A 20,311-nucleotide genomic window follows, 5' to 3' on the forward strand; every position below is an offset into this window, starting at 1 on the left:
GCCTCTACTTACTCTTACTTACTAGTCTTACTGGTCTCAAAAACATATCCTGTTGTGGGGATAAACAGGCAACATCTTAATCAGCATTTACTGTATGCTCGTGAATGACACACTTCAATACAGCCCAAGAAAAAGTGTTTTAAATGTGCATTCTCCATGGTGGTCTAAATAAGCACCCAGATGTGAAAAGACTCGGTGAAATTTAAATCGGGCAAAACCAGAATAAAATGGCAGCCAAGATCAACAGGCAGCAAAGCCACATTCACTTATCAGCAAAAGCATATTCCACTTCTAAACAGCTCCTTGGTCAGGGCAGCCAGCCCTGCTGCCTAGGGAGCAAGGCAACACTCCTTCCAGGGTAGGGTTACTTCCTTGGTAAACAGGCTGGAGGTGCTGCTGCAGGACAAAGCTTCCAGACCGTTCCCCTGTCAGCAAAGTGAATTCCTGTAGCACATGCAGTGAGGAGAAAACCCCGCTGTAGCTGCCTGGCTTTTAGAGAGAAGGAGGTTCTGCAGTGCCAGCACAGATGCTGACAGCAGCCCTTGTAGGGGCCAGTGGATTGCAGCAGCTTTGGCTGGTGCACAGCCACGGAGGCGGCCACGGAGACCCCTGTGATAAGAGCCACTGCTGAGGTCAGCCCCTATCACCACAAGCTGTTACTGCAATAGTCAAAGCACACCCTCTGCCTCTCTTCTCCAAAACCCAGCTCAAACCCAGGCCAGCAGAATTATCCACACAACTGGAATGCAGCATGAGTCATGTCCATACAGACAGACAGGTAAGGAATTAAAGAACAGGTGTGTAGGGCTCTTCAAAATATTTCTCTTATAGCTGACACAGAGATAAGAGGTGCAGACAAAACATTAAATGGCTCTTGTCTTAGCTGCAGACACAAGGGACACAACACAGCTGAAGAAGACAAAGTATTTGGATCAGATATTAGGGCACAGGAAGTAATGATAAAACATAGAGCAGGCAAGCAGTCTGTGCAGCTTTGGGATGAAAAAGAGTAAAGTGCTGTTTGGGTTAGCTTCAACACTAGCCAATACCTTTGCCTTCTCAATGAAGTGCCATCTCATACTTACACTAACATTACTCTTGGTTTAAATAATCTCAGATCATAACTGAACTATGCAGGCACTCAGTATTGCTTATACAGGATACATAACCACTGCAAGGAGCTGATGGCCTGAATTTAACATAAAAGGTGAGATTTGGAAAGCCAACGGGGGCATAATTACAGATTGCAACTTTAGCACAACATGAGCTTAATTCTTTGTGATATTTTGTAACCTTCACAGAGGGGGAAAATGGGAAATGAGCAAAAGGAAAAGTAAGTTTAAACAGAAACAAAATGAGAAACAATGAAGTGGCTTTGCAGACATTTATAGGAAGTTTCTTTCAAGCAAAAAGGGCAGCTTGGGAGGAATTGATATAGAAAGTTGAAAGTATGGGAGCAGAAACTAGCAAGATCTGAGGCAGGAAATGGCCTCTTGAGAAAAAAAAAACAACTAAAAATTGCTGAGGACAGGTTTTGAAGTGAAAGGGAACAGTTGAAAGCGAAAGGGAACAGTTTATGTGTGAAATCCAATGAAAGAGAAGACAAAAGAACCTGAGCAAGAGACAAGTCAGTAGAAAAAGTGGAAAATTCTACCTGTAGGACATCTCTAGATGATATGAGTGGGACCAAGCTGCAGCTGGAAAGGTTACAGAAATATGTTAGTGTAAAAATGGGGATTTGCACAAGAGCTTTCATGTGATGGGTTAAAAAATAAAGAAATATAAAATCCCTTTGTATTCAGAATTTTCAAGACTACTCTAAGACTCATCACATCATTGAAAATTGTTAGATTTCAGTCCTCAATGGCACAAATTAATGATTATTCACAGCAACTGAGAGTGAGTAAGAGGTGAAAATTTGTAGGCTTTAAAGCTGTGATCCAGCCATATTGAGCTAACGAAACAACTGTGAACACAAAGGAGTGACACAGGACAGAATTTAGACTCCTTAGGACAAAAGGAGACACAGAATAGCAGGCTATTGACAAAGAAAGGTGGCTGAATTTGTGCATGAAACTTCCAAGAAGGAACTGAGCACAGGAGAAGAAAAGGTGACCGTGGAAGACACACTGTGCAGAAGCAACAAAGGAAAAGTTTTAAGAAATACATTCACATCAATACTTAAACAGATCAAGTGTTACGAACACAAGAAACAAAGAGACTTTTTCACAACACACTGACAGACTGACCACAGATAAAAAGGAGGCTTTTTCAGAATTGTTGTCTGGCCCTACCCACATCCACAGCCCAGCACTCCTGCCATTCCTTTAACAAGTTACAGAAACACAGATTAGCCCTGTGCAACTACAGAGTGCTTCCATCTGAGAGCTCGGGTACTTCAGAGGCAGTTTGGTTATTGCTCTGGCTGTGAATGCTATGAATCTGAGACAAAACAAACAGGACTCCCAAACACTATGCTGGCCCACTCTACTGAAATCAGGGGAGTGAAGTAAAAATAGTTGTAGCAGTAGAACTACAACCACTGTATTGATTACTATCATTACTGCAACCACGCCAGCTGTGGCTTAAGGGATGCAGAGGCACAATACAAAACCAGTATTTCCTAAAGCATGAACTAATCTAAGATTTAAGAACCAACCACAGCACTAAAAGACTGAAACCTTACATAGCAATGCTCTTATATGGCACATAGAAATTAGGCCATATTTTACAGCAAAGAGCATGGATTTTCCTAGTGACTTGTGTGGAACCTTCAGCACCTCTCCTGGCTTCGCACTTATTAAGGGACAACTGGTAAACTACAGCTGAAAACAGGAAAAATACTGAATGCTGTTTAAAGTCAGGACTGAAAAGATGTCTCTGCTTTGGTTTCAGAAGGCTATACCTACATTTGTTAGTACAGTACAATACAGTACTGTAACTGTATTTTCTGTACAGTAACTGTTCTGTACATTAACTGCACAGTAACTGCATTTTCCCTCACCCCTCACCATTCCCTGATGAAACTGATGAGGAATTGGGACCAGCTGCTGAAAAGGAACTGCTATGAGCAGAATACTGCATGTATTTGGCCAATTCTCCCTGAACAAGAAAATTTTAGAGGTATTTTCCAATTGCAGTATCAAACTGCAAGAACCAGATTAATCAATTAAAGCTAATCTTTTTGGGCATTAAAAAAAGAGAGATCAATCACTGAATTGTACTTGTGAAGTATTACTCAATTTCTAGAGATGGTAACATAAGAAATGCTAGCAGAAATATTTGGTTTGACTTTTAAGCACATTCCATAAAAAAAACCCCACAATGCTCAAGGCTAGTGAAAAAAATATTTACTCAGCTGCTGTACATGAACAGCATCCATCAATCTCAAACAGTCATCTGAGTAAGCCAATTAACCGTGATCACTTGCAGTGCTGACAGGCACCACAATGATTGCAATCTATCTTCCCTAACTGAAATAAAAATGTACATTGGAAAAAAAAAATATAATTCTAACTTCTTTCAAAGAAGATACAAGAGGTAGGTAATATTCAAAGACTCACTGTTACTTTTGTCCTGTCTTCTGCACAAATTGATCACAGAATTCATGCCCTTTGAAAGGGAATTAAACCAATTTGCATAAAGTGTATATACTTGACTTTCCAAAAATTTCCATTGCCTGCACACTGAATACACAAAACATTTAGGAAGCCTCATAAATTTTCATATATGGGCCAAAGTGCATCCTTCATGATCTTCCTTTAGTTCAGGAAGCTGCCAGTTTTTCCAGGAGGATGCTGTGGGAGATGGGGTCAAATATTTTACTGAAATCTAGATAGAACACAACCTTTCCCTCTTCTACTAAGCTAGTCAGTTTGTCATCAAAGATTTGGTTGGTCAACCTGGACCTTACTTCCACAAGTCCACGTTGGCTGGGCACCAAGCCCAGTTACTTGATACCCTGGTAGTCCTGAATGTGCCCTGTAATGGCACTTAGCTGCATTTTACATGGTAGTTGCACAATACATAGCACAAATTACATCTAAAAGACAGATTCAAAAGTCTTCAGACTTAGTATTATAAGCCTAAATACTCTAGTGATCCAGACACTTGTTTAAAGTTTCTACTTAGGATGCAGATCCCTGAAGAGATCACAAGCTCTAGGAAAATGTTTCTTAATAATGGGGTGACAAGAGAATCTAAAATGTTGTGTAGATCTTGCTAAATACTAAAAGCCAAAATACAACAGCCTTCAAAAACAAACTCTAATGAATATCATGTGTAGACCTCAATTATGAAAGTGGAAGTTTATCAAATAGCAAAAGGAAAATAGACAATTAAAAAAACAAATCTGTCTCTTCTCATAGTCTTCATATATGTTCAGTACTCATATATGTTCTCTAAAGCTTTCAGACAAAGATACTCCCAGATATGCTGCTTCAGCATCACTGTCATTAAAAAAACCCTCTGCGTCATGCCATATTGTATCCAAACTTAATAGTTAAAGGACATAATTTGCCAGAGTAAATTAACATATCTGGCAAATGAGTAGTCCAATGGGGATTGCAAATCCCAGAAAATGTATTCTCTTAGTAAGTGATCAAATTAGGGGCTAAGGACAGCCCTCGAAAGGGAAGCAAATTTTGGATTTTTGGTTAAAAGTCTCAAACAATATTGACTCCAGGGAAAGTGCTTTCCTAATGAAATCAACAGCTCACATAAAAGGAGCTTATAGGGTAAAATTTGTTATTATTTATTTTGCTGAGATTGTTGTTTCCCAGAATAAAAACTTTTTTTTTTTTGAAAACTTAATCAAATTCTTTTCAAGGTTTTTACTTATTTTTACAAAGATTTGATCTCTGTACTGAGGTTAGTAGCTCATACAAGCCATGTTCTTGAAGTGCAAACCCAGTGAATGCAATTGCCCTTTTGTGAGGGCCACAGTAGTTTTAGACAGTAATTTAAATTGCTGAGTAGCTTTCTGTCCATTTTTAAAAAGCATAGAATAGTTTTTAAAGTTCTATGTCTTAGTAACATTTACCTTATTACCCTCTGGTGGCGTGCTGTATTTTTATTTTTTAAAGAGAAATCAGAACCAGGACCCTATTCTCTAATGAAGTAATACACCTTCTCAGGAGGATGCCAATCCTTCCCTTGCACTGCAAGCTAGCATGGCTGCATTTTACCAGCAGCATGGCAAGGACATCACCACCAGGTCTAGCACAGCTCTAGCAGACGTGAAGAGACCCCTACACAGCTGACCTGCAATAGTTCCAGGGCTGATACTCCCAGGCCCCGGGCTGAGTAAGCAGAGGGAAGCTGTGGGCACACCAGAGGTCATGGTTCACAGCTGAACCACAGCTGGAAGGCTGCCCAGGGGCTGCAGAGACAGGAGGATGGCAGGGGAGAAGGGGCAGGGTTATTCTGCTAAGCCAGCCATGTGCTGGCTCTCTGTAACTAGAAAACTGAAGCTCCAAGCATAGCTCATGTTCAGTTCCAGTGTGTGCAATTCCTGCTGGCCACAGGCTGAAGAGTTTACACAGGCTACTGGAAAAAGAAGTCTCTACCACTTGCTAGATCCTCCTTACACATCTTCCCAGTTTGCTTCCACAGTGAGGTCATTCAGAAGAGGATCAGACAGAGAGCAAAAGAGAAAGACTGCAGAAGGGAGACAGACAAAACAAAGGCACCACTTACACCGGACATGGAAGCTGGAAAATGTGCCCCACTCAGTCTCTCTTATGCTCTATCACAGATTTCATTACATACAGTCCTGGCCTGAGACATGGACTTCCCTGCCACAGCTCCAGGTAATGACAACCCTGAGCTGGTCAGACCATTATGCTAGAATGAGTATCCTTTGCCACAGACCTGCATCTTTTCCCACAGTACCTAAGCACCACTGGATTTTCTTCCTTGGCTTCCTATCACTGAAAGCCGCTGTTCTCCAGCCCCACATGATGGCATATGTCTAAACCACAAGATCCTTAATAATAAATGAGAATTACTGCACTCTCAGGAAATTCTCAGAAGCCCTCTGCACTGGCAGGCTCTAGCCTCTGAACAAAACTCTTCTCTGCCATGCAAATTCAAAACTGTTGGCAATTCTGTAGGGAGGAAGTAAAGGAGGCAAACTCAAAATCACCTGAGGGCAAAGCCCCTTCTTAGTGCTGGGCAGAAGTCATTCCAAAAGGCCTTTCCAAAGGCTCCACCATTTCACACAACACACAATCTAAGAGAGCTAAGACGATACCACATCTCCAACTTTTTCATAAGTGCTGCTACTTCAGTGTTGGTACCAAACACAGGTCAGATCTCAACAGGTGTACCACAAACTAGGTGAGATGTATTTCTTAACTTCTAGGAAACCAGCAATGTATACACACACACACTGAAAAGGACACAGAATACTAAATGGAAGAAGAAGGACAAAAGAGTTAATTCAAATTTTGATTTCTATGTATTTGAAGAAAAACCAAACAAACAATAGATCACTTTACAGAAAATAGTTTTGTTCAAATACTGAAGCAATTGTTATTTTTCTCAGGCTCTGAAGAATAGCTCCAGGAATTCAAACCAGGCCAGAGATAAACCAGATATACACAAATATTGCAGAAATGTTCAATACAAACTAAAACAAAGACCTGATACAATGTATTCTGTGTGACCTCACTTTTTTAAAAGCAAAACTATTTTTAAAATTACAACCATTTCAAACAGAGGGACTAAATGTATCTCTGCAATAACTACAATCATATCCAACAGCATAGGAATACACAGTAAGAAATAAAGAAAATTTTTAATGCGACCAGAATTATTTCATAATATTAACCCATAGCAACATGCAGATGATATTTTGTGTCAATAATCAGAACTTACCATATTGATTGGGTCAACTGGACCGATGCTGTTAACATAGACATCTGTTTCAATGACTGTAGTTCTCACTAAACAAAACAGTAACCATGATAATTACATATTTAATTAACTCTGTGCATTGTTAGTGCAATTTAATTTATTAACTAAAAACAGTGTATCTGGTATTCTTTTATTAGATTCAGAATAATTAAATTTCTGTTTTGTTCATTTTGTGAAGGATCATATACGACTTGGCTCTCTTATTTCATATGACTTTTTAGAATTACCAACTTGAACTTTTTAGCTCATAATGCGCTCTCCACCTGTGCATTTTGATCAATATAAGATTGATAAAAAAGGTAAAGAAAGGAAAAAATAAATAAAACAAAAAACCCCCAAAACTCTCTTCCAACATTAAAATACAGTCCTATAAAGAAAACAAGTTTGCAACATTTTTTTCATACAACAAACCATGAGGTCTGGGACAAATGTGTTTATCAGCTGCAAGGAATCAATATGAAGTGCCTTCTATCAATTTCTACTGAGAATATGTAACAGAAAAAAAAATTTTCACCACATATTTCTTCAAGTCATAAAGCTACAGCACACCTAAGGATTACTAATGCTATTTCATCAGCTTGATTAATACACTGGTTTAAACACCAAACCGAAAGCTCGTTATTTAAAGTTATTTAAAAGGTAAACATTACCAAACTTATTTTTCTTTAAAAACAGGGGATACACTCTCACTGCACAGACAAAAGACCAAAAACTTTCAAAAATGTATTCCATTACAGAATATACTCTCTACTCTGTGCATTTTAGAAGGACACAAAGTCTAAGAGTGTCCATTAAAGACACTCCTGAAGTACAGGAAGCTCTCATTGTTCATTTTTTTCTTCCTAACTGATTTTTACAGGAAAAAAAAGGGCACAAATGAAAGAGGAAAGGATGCATTTTAATTTCATCATTCTACCAAGCATCTTTTTCTGGTTTGTGCTGGAGAACGAGAATGTGGACACAAGAGAATATACGTCCTTGTACCCAATGGAATGAAGTGGGATAACAGTAATAGAATAGTCATTTTATGGTATGACACAATAAAATAAGTAATACCATTTTATGGTATGACACAATAAAATAAGCATCTTTTTCAAGCTGCAGATAAAAAAAGTGGGAAGGTACAAACAAAAAGGCATTTTGATTTCCTAGGAGAGGCTCTGAGGTCATCAGATTTAATTTTTTTATGCAGCAAAAGCCAAGGGTTTAACAACAAACCTAATTCTGAAAACTTTTACAGACATACAGAAAGCAAGACCATAACATTGACACCCTTGCCAACTACGACAGCCAAAATGCATTTCCTAAATATCCCAAGATATTTTTTCCCTGCCAAGCTCACTTGGGAGGAAATTTGCCCTGATTCCAAATCTGGTTAATGGTGTGAACATAAGCTTGACAGAAAGACACGCTAGTGAGACTGCACAAAGGATTTTCTGTATGACCACAGAGCACAGATTCACTTATCACCATACTGTCCCCAGCATGCTTCAGAGAAAATTTAACCAGATTCTGGAAACCAATTTATTTCCTGGGGGAAAAAATAAGTACTTCCTGCAATGATACTTATGGGTCCTTTCCAACTCAAAATATTCTGTAATTTTGTTTTTCTTTGATTCTGGGCTGCAAATGTTTCCAATTTCTGCAGAGCTCATAAAGGAAGGGAGACAACACGAGAACTCATACATAGAGACTGAAATATCAGAGTAAGAAAAAAGTTTATCATGTTTGTATATAGTCATACACATAACATAATCCTTTTGACATATATCACATTCTGCAAACAGATATCCTCTTCCTTTACTTTGCAATCCTATTCATTTTTATTGCAGCAGCACCACTGCTATACCAGAACACAAGGAGGTGGATCAAATTATATCTTGCCTTATTCCTCAAGAAATGTTGGATACTTCATTGAAATACAATTCTCAGGATTCTTTCCCCTCCACCTCCTTTTTTCCCCTCTCAATTCCAGTTATACTGAAGGAGCTAAATACTCTGCAGATGCTCCCTTTCCAACAGTCTTTGTGTCATCTGCCAGCTTTACTACAAAAATGAATTCCTAAAATAATTCAAACTATCATTATTCTTGATCAAAAATTTCCTATGAGACCACACTATAGATATCCCAGCCACTGGCATCCCTTATTAACAACTAAATTTTGAGCTCTGTGAGTGACACAGTTTTTAATGGGGGCTGTGTCAATTTTAAGAAATTCCAACTTACAACATGCAGTACTTCATCTACCACAAGGGCTTTCCTGTAATGAGCCACTCAGTTAATTTTGCCTTATCCATACTGCTCTGAGTAAGATTATAAGAAGTATTAAGAGCTAGGGAACAGTTTAAAAATCTGCCTCTGTTGAAATTATTTTAATTGACATAAATGATCCAGAGAGAGAAACTTAATTCAAGAGGACTGGAAGAAGCTTATTTTGTTACCTTAGTTCTTCTGTATGGTACAGAGAAATGTACTTCTGAATTAGAAGGATTAATTAATACTTTTTGTGTTCTTGAACTAGAAGTGATAACAGTTCATAAAAATGACAAATGCTGGAGGAAAATACCTTCTTCATACTTTGAGAAGAACAAACTGAGAAGATTTTCAGACCCTGATTGCTTCCTATTTTACTTTAAAACTTGGCATCAGCCCTGAAAACACAAGTAGGAAGAAGGGTATTTAACATGTCCTGCATGAAGTGCAGAGTAGCAGTGTTCTAAACAAGGGGAGAAAGGGCTTGAACACTTTAAATATTTAAACTGAAAGACAGTATGATGCAGGCTTGAGTAGAGCAAGAAGGTGAGAGGACAACAGAGTGCATATTCAAGAGGAAGGGGGAGACAGAGAAAGAAGAGCACAAAAGAGCAGCTGACTGCAAGGTCAGCTTCTAATGTAGCTGAAGCACACAGGGAACCTGTTTGGTAAGCCCAATCTAGAGAGATACACTCACTTTCTGATTTCCTGCTGTCTTTTTTTTCACTAGACTAAACTTCTTCTGGTTTTAAAAATTTTGAAAAATGTTTATTCCTGATAAGAAAAATCATAGCGGTAAAAACCTATCTCAATCATTTAGTATTTTATTTTATTTTAGTAATTGCCCCTGATATTTAAAGTGCCTGGTTTTTAGCCTATATTTTTGAGAACTCAATTTTCAGCTTTTAATATTTGATATATCTCTTCTTGCTACACTTAAGAGCTCTTCTTATCAGCTATTCTCAGTCTATAAAAACTTATCTCCTGACACAAATAATTATCATTATTGTAAAAGTCCAGAAAATTGCACTTTTTATTGCTTAATTCTGCTATTTTCATTCCTCCAATCCATTACTTCAATACATTTACCTAGAGCATGGTAGTCCATCTAAATTCACTAACCCCATAGGTTACCACAATTCCCTCATTTTCAAATCAAGATCTAAGTCACATCACCTTTGTTTTTAATTAATACTTCTTATACTCTTTAACTAAGACCACTTTTGTCACTTCATCCAGGCTTATCTTCTTTGAGCACGTTTTCTATAACTTCTCATTACTTGCCTAAAGAAGCATCCCCTCTAGTGGTAAAGTAGTTACTCAGCAAATAAATTGGGTGACCACCATATTCAGAAATAACAGAGTCCTTCAATTTTTAATAGCTTTTAATGGAATAATACAATTCTCACAATCAGCTATCTAAGATTATTACTTACATGGCTACTTATATTGAAAATTTGACCTCAAGAGTCTACAGCCGGCTTCCAGGTCAACCTCTGAAGAATTTTTTCAAAGTGATTTTGATGAAGGCAGAGCCCTGTTCTCTAAACTTTTTACCCTTCTTTTTAAAAGAAATCCATCTTTTGCAGATAATCCCACCCCACCACTTTTATTATTTCCATGATTTTCTGTGCAGTGCATACGGTCCAATACCTTCAAAATTCCCTGAATATGTGCTTCTACATTTTGCTCTTGTATTTTGATTTTCTTCAGTTCTTGGAAAATATTCTTAAACTCAAAATACCTCTCTCTCTAACTTTCCCTTTTATTTTCCTACTTGTTTTGCTGCCTGGAATAAAACTCAAAACCTTTCCAAAGAGAGTTAAAATGAGAATGTAAAAGCATTCACAGTGGCACAATATGGCGATATGCACATGTGATACAGTATTTCTACAATTTTTATAAGGTTATTTAACTAGTATATCTAACAAATATTGTCCAGTTAGAAGAACAGCTGGCTAGGTAATTTCCCCCAGGTCCTGCCCCGTTGGAGCTCCCCGATCTTTTAACCCTCCACATTTCTGTGTCTACAATGTATGGTGCAAAACAAAGTGTCCTTGCTAGACTAATAAACAGAATTTCAAGACTGTATTAGTAAGAGTTTGTTAAAAGATGGGAGAAGTCAGGAAAAGTACTAGAAGTTATAACTATGAATTAACAGACTGCAAAGTTATAAATATATGAAAAATATAAAAAAATATAAAAATCTTTAGGCATCATTTTGAGCTTATTTCTTTTCTGCCTATATCATACTCTCATCGTTGCTACACTAGGAGCACCTGTTCAATACAATACTTTCTAATACATTTAGTTTTTGAGAATTAGCACTTCTGTTTGAAAGTCCTGTCTTTTCCATGCATTTTTTTATCTCTTAGAAGATGACTATTCACATTAGTGCACTTGAGAGATGTAATTATTTACCCACGTTCTGCTAATAGGGCAATAACAACTATCCACATTTCTCTAGGTATCCAGTTTTTATATGTCCATGAGCAACTATCATTAAATTCCCACCATTCTTAAAATTTCCATCCATGATGAGCTATCTGAAACTGTTTATGAAAATACTCACTAAAGTTGTAGATATGTGATGACTGTTTCCTATTTTTAATTAAATTTTCAGATAGTGCAGGTGTGTTTCGCACATACACACATCACTGCTGGGAAAAATTATCTGTACATTGACAGGATAATATTAATATATCAATGCCCCTAGGACGAGAGAGGTGAAAAATGAGAAGCCAGAATTCTTTCCTTTAAAAAGCAAAGTTCAAAAATAACAGCTACTTTGGTGCAGGACTAGAGCTGAAATAGTATGGTTATAAAATCATGCAGCCAGAAGGTAATGTTACAGCGAGAATAATACTGCTCTATTAGTAAATCAACAGTCCAAGGTTGTATCTGTAATTAGCCATATTTATACCACAGATAGGAGACTTCATCTGATAACTACTATTACTTCATACTGAGTAGAAGAATGCTGGAACATTTATGCTCCAAACACCTCAAGCCTAGCACATAAATTGAGTTAAAGGCTAGTAAGATTACTAAACATAGCAAAGGGTAGAAGTTAAGCAATTACTACAACTCATGGATATTTGAGTGAGACAAACAGAAAATGACAGAGTGGTCTTCCCCTATTAAATTTCAGTATTGCCTCCAAATTTCCAATTTTCATTTGGCTCTCCTTTAGCATGTCTCTCAACTAACTGCATGTTTAACAATGAAACTCTTATCTCACTGTGAGATGCTGAAATTCTGCGTCAACACCAGGAAGAAAACTAAATTCTGCTCTGGGATTCAAACCCAGAAAGTCCAAGTTCAAAACAAAAAAATGTTGCTATTGTAAATGAGCTTTGTAATTCAATCATAAGAATGTTCTGTGGGAGTCTAATGTTTTGAAAGACAACGAAAATTCCAGTTCAATAACCTTGTTGTACAAGAACTAACATACACTCTGAAGAAAGGAATCTGACACCAGATTTAATCCACATATTTGAAGCAGATTGAGATGAATGAACTATAGCCTGATTTTGTTTTTCTGTCTGTCAAATATTTGCTGCAGTTCCCAAACAACTGGACAAAATGCAGCGCTTCCACCTGAAGTTAGAAATTTCATCTCATGCTGTCTAAAATTTCTTCCTTGTGGCAGAATCATACTTAACATTTCTTCAAAACTAAGTGAACACTCCCAAATGTTTCCTTTTTTCATTACTCTGGCTGACTATTCATGAACTTTATGTTCTAGCATAGGGGATGGATGCAGGCCACAGATAGCAAAGGTTATATTGGTATATTGGTACAGGACTTTTGAGAAGAGGTACATTTATGAGAGAGAAGCTAGAACTAAGTGTCTTCTTTTGGTAACTGATATTTTGAATCCAAAAAGCTGTACACTGAGTTACTCACAAAAAGAGTTTTATCCTATAGAATATAGGATAAAAATTTTTATCCTATAGAATATATAAAATCCTCAGAATATAACCAGAAAAATAAAGGTAAGAATTACATCAAAATTCTTCCATGCCCATATAAATGCATTTGACATGTCAGAATAAATTCCTCCTGTGTATTTGTTCCATTTACTTGTTAGTTTTATGGGGAGAGAAGAGAAAAAGAATTATCTTTTCTTTCATCCCCACCTACAAGCTAACCATTAGAAGGAATCCTAGAAGAGACAGTTTCAGTTCCTCACAATTGCTTTTCTGTCTGTTGCATCAAATGGGGAAAAACCAACAGTAAGCTATACATTTGTCACACATTGAGAATTTAAGGAAAAACATGCTGGAGAACTTTTCGTGTTGTCTAAATGTTTTTACTAATTCAATTAAATGAACATGAAGGAAAAGACTTAAACCAAACTTTATGAGATTCATATGTGATTATATTATGACAGGGAGAGAATTATTGCCTTTCAACATCTCTAAGATAACAGTCACCAATAAAACAGAACTAGGAAGAAAACAATTTGTCAGAAGCTTTCAAAGGAAGATGCATAATTTGAGATTGTGTCTTTTTCTCCCCCTACATAAATGAAACAGGTCTAGATTGTTGTGCTGTTTAATGTATAAACAGCTTACAGACTTACATGGCATTCCTTTGATAAGGAATGCCAGGTACATCAAAAATACTTATGTCCTCCACCTCTTCCTTCACATTTCAGGAAACAAACTCAGAGAAAATATATTGTTTTTCTTATTTGATCCTGCATGCAGGAAGCTGGCAAGGTTTCATGTACTACATGTTTTCAAAACAAGATTCTTCCAAATATTTATGCTTAATAGTTATATGCAAATTGATGCTTTGACTATTGAAAAGACAAAATTGCCTTGATATAGCTGCAAAGCTGGATCTGTAACAATGAAGTATTTCTTCTTATATTCCACTTCAAAAATGGGTCCTAAATTATATTTTTAGACTCTTGAAATTTTTTTTCAAAATCTTAGCTCAGGGAAAAAGACAATTGAGTTGAGTTATATTTGCTCAAAATAGATACAATGAATTTCCTACAGTAAGAATAAAATGTCTAGGGATAATTCTTTAATGAAGTCCTAAAGACTTAAGATCAGTTTTTAAAATGACCATGGCTGGTTTATATCTACAATTCTTTCTGACAGAAGATCTTTGTTAAACTAAGCAAATTATAATTGCCTTTTAGTGATTCATTACAGATTGCTCACTGTCCCCCAAAACCAGTACCTTCCATAAGAAAACAAAAATTATAAATAGAACATGAGGTCTTATCTTGCATAAAACATTTTTTACTAGTTCCAGAAAATGACTGCATTTTATTACTCTTATATTTAGCTTGCTATATTGAGTTTTTAATATTGCAATAAGCATACTTTTTCCATCTTTGACAAAATGCACACCATCTCTAGTTCACATTTTCTATTACATTGAATAATTTTTTAAGCTTACCCCCAATATCTGGCCGAAGCTTATTGTCATATCCTTGAAGTAAGGAGTCCAGTATGTGAGTTACATCACCACCATGAATCTTTGGTGCAAGGACCCATGTTTTATTCACCATTAGATCTTCATCGTCCTCATCATCTGCTTTATCAGCTCTATGTTGTGTGATTAAAAAAACAAACAAACAAACAAAAAAAAAAACAAGATTGGGGAAAAACACAAGACACAGTGGAACTGAATGCACAAGAATTGGAGAAGAAAGAGATAAAGATATTGAACACTATTTAGAATAGTTTGTGCAAACACAAATGCATTCTGGTGCCAAAAGAAAGAAGCGCATCCTTATTTAAAATTTACTTATTTACCAACATTTTGCTTTATGATGGTGGAGAGTTTAACTGTTAATAGAGGCATTTACACATTACCCATATAGAAGAACTCAAGCCATGAGTCAAACCCACAAAAGCAGCAGCAGGAATCATCTTACCAGCAGCCTTTTCCTGTTTTGAAACAAAAGTGAAATTCCAAAGCTTTTCCCTACATGCATTTCTTTTTCAAGTGGTGCTGCTGAGAGTTCTAAGAGATGCTTAATCTTCATAATAGCATACCTGTTGTATGCTACTTAAAAAGAGTATCAACAGAATCTCCTTCCTAGTAGCCTCTGTTATATGATGTAAAAAATAAGACTTGCATACTGATTAAACTCCATTCACATTTTAAGCAAGCAAACATTACATCCTTGTGCTTCAACTAAGCATTAGCAGAAGCAGAAGCTGCAGACATATGCAGTTATGTATCTGTATGTATACATGGTACAGTTAACTGAAAGGAAAGGTACACCATTTTCAGCCCATTTGTCAGCTACCTATTTTATCAAGATGAAACAATTGTACAAGGAAAATAATTACATATTCATTTATTAGCTACCTTTTAATTAGATAAGCAGCAATAGATAGTTAACGCCTAGATAATTTTTAAAAATTGCAATACCTTGGTTGCATCTGCAAATTCACTCAGCTATCACTAAAAGGTCAAAGAAAGCCTGAAAGTAGTTTTCTTTCCATTTCAATTAAATGAGTATGGACTTCAGTATTCCTCCAGTGCTAAAAACTGCAATCTATATTACTCATCCAGTTTATTGCAAGGAAATGCTATGGGCTTGAGGTCAAGCAAACTGCTTGAGACTGACAGCAGTAACTAACAGTCACACAACCTACCTTCACAAATGGGCACTGGCTAGCAACTACAGAAAATATGCAGCCCCTATAAATCAGATCCAATGTTAACACAAGTACAATATTCCAGTAAAAGAAAGCAATTAAATCACTATCTTTGTGCCAATTCACATTGTACACCAAAATTAAAAATGCTACTTCTTTATTAGGGGCTTCTAAATTACACAGACATATGCTGCCCTCGAAATTAAAGTGGAAATTTTCAGCAAATTTACTACAGGAAATAAGACCACCAGTATGTTCCATGTGAAGAAAGGACAGAAAAGATCAGGAAAGGACAGAGTGAGAGAAGGCATGCCTGCCTTTTATTGCAGCCCTTTGTGGGAATGTCTCAAAACAGTCTGTAATAGAAAGGCCTAGCATCACCTCATGGATAACACAAGCAAGTCTCACTGAAAATCAAAACTGTCATGGATGTGGAAACTCTCAGTGGTTTTGGCATGCCTGCTTCATTTGGGAAGTGAAATCTTGCCACAGCTCAATAGGTTTCCAGAGGATGAACAAAAGACACTGTTCAGATACCAGAGCTTTCTGGTTAGCTTGCTGCAAACAAGTTGAAAGAGTCTATTATAGCAGAAAGTAATACACAGTCTAAATACAAGGCTCACTGACAGCCTCCCTGTAACAGCCTGAAAAGTGCTTTCATTCTTTTAAATTGAAATGCACCATAAAATACTTTATCTTTACTACACTACATAGAGAAATGTCAGATATTAAATATTTAACATTTCCCATTAGCAGGATCCCACTAATGGAAGCACTAAAACTAGGAAGCTAAGTTTTGTAAATGTACACTCTTTTTCCCTCAGAGCTACCTATTTCTTTCATGTGTTGTTGCCACACAGTTTGTTTGGTTTTTTTTTTATTATTATTATATCTATTTATGGTCTGCCTTCACTTTTTGGCATCTAATTACTTTATAAATTAGCTTACAGTTGCTTAGAGTGCAGAAGTAATCCCAGCCTCTTCCCAGAGGCATTAAGATGATGAGGAGTTAAAAGTTAATTTATAACTAGCTCTCTAAGGAAAGACACATAATCACCACAAAACTGACCTTCTTCTTTTTGTCTTCCATCCCATAAACAGTAGAAACTACAGTGAAATTAACAGAAGTCCTTACATAGACAGGGTACCTGATTCTCTGGATCAGCCCAATTATGTGCAGAGAATTTGAAGTGATTATGACACTACTCTGTTCTGCTTAAAAGTTTTTTCCACCATGCTATTAAAACAGCAAAGATTTAGCCAAAATGGAAAGTACAAGAGGTCATGCCATGACCACCTAAACCGAATAGATGTTACAACCAGAACACCTCAACTCACAGTTACTTGAATATCTTGACATTTCATAGAGCCCTTAATTTTATTTAAGGATTCACAGGACAAATCACGTTGGAAAGAGATCATGAGAGGTGTCTCTAGTCCAGCCTCCCGCTCAAAGCAGGGCTTGCTCTGAGGTCAGAGCAGATTGCTCATGGCTTGATCAGTTTGGTTATTGCAGACATCCAAAAATGGAAGCTGCACAAAATCTCTGAGCAACCTGATCTCCACTTGGCTCTTTTCTATGATTTAATATACTTAAACGGGAAATTAACGAGAAGAAAAAATGCAAATCAAAACGATTTCAGATTTTCACTTTTCACTTTTCCATTTTCTGTCTTACCTAACTGGAGTATCTCTGGTCGTCCTCCAATTTTAAAACTCTGAACTACAAATAGGTATACAATTATGGCTTGCAGAAAGCTATTAATGTAATTCCAGGGGGAGAGGGAAAAACTCCATCCCAAAAGCTGAGCAATTTTCCAGGCACCAGTAAATAAATCCATTTAAGAATATAGTTTTATTAGAGGCAAAATTTCTTTACTTGGTGTTTGATAAGTCTTGGTTTAAAATGCACATTTCTGACTATTTACATGGAACTATTTGCTTTTATCCAGGAAATATTGTACCCTGAAAAAAGTGCCGACCACATGAAAAGAAATACAATTGACTTCCAGACCAGTACACAAGGCCAACAAGAGCTTGTGACTCACTAACCCATTTGCTAAACTGGCAAAGAAACCAACATGAATCAGATAATAACGTAACCAAATGTGAAAGACCTGAATTATTGCTGTTCTACATGGTGAAAACAGCTATTCTCACTCTATTCCTATCTTACCAGCCTTTTCAGAGGTGATTGACTGAGATTAACCCATCTCACTACCTGAATACCATCTTCTAAACTTGTCTTTAAAATGTGCCCAAGATCATCAAGTGTGCAGTAAAGACTACAGTATCTCTGAAATGCTGATGGCACCCAGTTCTGCAGTTCTGATTCCTAAACCACAGCCACTGACGAGCAGCAACAAGACTGTGGTGAGAATGAATGATACTGGATGGAAGAAGGAAGTGACCAGAATATACAGAAAGTCTTTTCTACACCCTTCAGGGGAGCAGAGCACACCACCTGCCAACTTGAATTGTCAATCCAGTTGGTTTGGGGGGAGTGGCACAAAGCTCCCTCAAAAGAGCATCTACTCATGTGAAGGCAACAGGACAGGCACTGTGTACATATTCACTTCCAGGAATCTGAATTACCAATATTTGTCATGCTAAACAGACTTGAACTAGTTTGTTTTAAAGATAGAAATCCCTTCAGGCGTAAAAAGTCTGCAGGATCAGTTAAGACGGTATTATCAGTTAACTGACCTTGCTAGACCATGTTCTATAAAGAAACATTCACTTTAGAAAACAAGATGGGTCAAAAATGTTAATCTTTTACCAAGCTTTTGTGTCTCTCCAGCATTTTCTCCAGGGTCTGGAATGGGACAGAAGGAAAAACAGAAGGCAGCAAACTTCATTCTAAACCAGAAAATAAAATGTTAAATTCAGGTATGCCATTCAATGATTTAGTGACAGCTAACTTGGGCTGAGGACCTTTTTTACTTCTTTGCCATTAAAATAAATCTAAAAAAGCTATGAAGATTAATGTCAATTAACTCCACTCCCACTTTAATGGTAACACGATCCTGTCTCTTTCACAACCCCACAGAGAAAGGCAAACTTAATTAAAGATGAATTCTTTTCCTTTCCAAGTTCATCTAAAGGTTATTTCACTATACACAGAACACAATACTTGATCATCTCTCCATTTACTGTAAAATACATTTGTTCCAGCTAAGTTAACTCACTGTCTTTTTCAGAATGTCTGGAGAGATTATGATTTAGAACAAAAATACATCATCAAGCATTAAAATATTTCTGTTCCATGGCACAGTGCTACTTTACGTCTATTAATGCAGGTGCTAATTCTGATTTTAATGATTTCATAAATAAGAAAGAGACCTCACTTCTTAAGATGCTTGTTGTTGTAAAACTTCAGTTACCCTCATAAACTCAACAGTAAACTGCATGTACACAGCTACCAGCAATTAGGCAAAAAGTGCCCCCATTATGCTCTCTGTCCTTCAACTAATTGGAGACATTACCATGACTAATAAATCTCTGGGCACAAGTGAGTAAAGACTAAATAAGTCTTTTCAACATCAGGCAACGTGCTTCTCTTCAGACATTAATATCACAGCTTTTTGTTCTCCTTTAAATATGAGAAAAATCAGGTGACCTTTGTGCTGCAACTAACATCTGTCAAGTTATGCAATGAACTGAAGAAAAATTAATATAGTGAAAGTGTTCTGACTGCTATCTGCATCATGCATGTCAAAGTATTACACACAGAAGTACATGTATGGCATAATGAGAGTATTTAAATATAGCTAAGCATCAATTCAGTTGTCCATTCCCAGGCTACTATTCCTATCCAACACACAGAAGGATATCCAGTCTTCCAAGATGGGCTCATTTATAGGGAACCTGTAGACCTCTGGAAAAGTAGAGTCTTGTCAAGGAACCTGACTTATCTCTGCTGAAGCTTTAAGTCTGTGCACAAGCAACTCAATCAAGTTCTTGGTGTCTGTGAGGTTTAGACAACCTTCACAGGGCCTTGTCTATTTGGAGATAGTGATCCTTCTGTACAAGAAATACTCTCATGGTTATTTAAAAAATAAATAAGGAGGAAAGTGAGTGTTTCAGATCATTTCTATGCTGACAGAGCTAAAACAAATACACTTCTTTCCTTGTTGCCTTACGTATGTGAACAAAAACAGTAAGGTTAGTTGTGTTACTTCATTTACCTGAGGATTTTCAGTTGCTTCAGGAGTTTTACCAACACATGGGTAGGGCACAGTGACACTTACCTAAATGATGAAACATGCCATAAGACAGCTGTTCTTCACTGGCTGTGCTCCCCAGGACACATCCTTTGTCTACATATACGGCAATTTAACCTTTATTTTGTATTACCTAAAACTCCCCCCCCCCCAAAAAAAAACCCACAAAAAAACCCACCACAATAAAAAAATTTTTTATAAAACCCCAAAAAAAACCCAAAAAATGTTTCTTGAAGTGTTAACATGACAGATTACTTTGTTAGCAATAATAATGCTTCACA

At 36.9% G+C, this 20,311-nt stretch overlaps 1 protein-coding gene across 2 annotated transcripts in view; it reads right to left on the reverse strand.

The window, feature by feature from the left end:
• GABRG1 (gamma-aminobutyric acid type A receptor subunit gamma1) overlaps positions 1-20,311 on the reverse strand; it is a gene marked incomplete at both ends in the record, with an annotated part of 50,803 nt that overhangs the window by 19,319 nt on the left and 11,173 nt on the right. The window contains 3 exons of one of the 2 annotated variants that reach the window (XM_084204497.1): positions 6,633-6,668; positions 6,880-6,947; positions 14,594-14,742. In XM_084204497.1, coding sequence (XP_084060623.1) covers positions 6,633-6,668; positions 6,880-6,947; positions 14,594-14,742 — 253 coding nt within the window. The remainder of the gene's footprint in view (positions 1-6,632; positions 6,669-6,879; positions 6,948-14,593; positions 14,743-20,311) is intronic. The other variant, XM_084204498.1, reaches the window with a different exon arrangement.

Source organism: Fringilla coelebs (genome assembly GCF_963513975.1).
Source record: "Fringilla coelebs genome assembly, chromosome: 4".
Classification (NCBI taxonomy): Eukaryota; Metazoa; Chordata; class Aves; order Passeriformes; family Fringillidae; genus Fringilla; species Fringilla coelebs.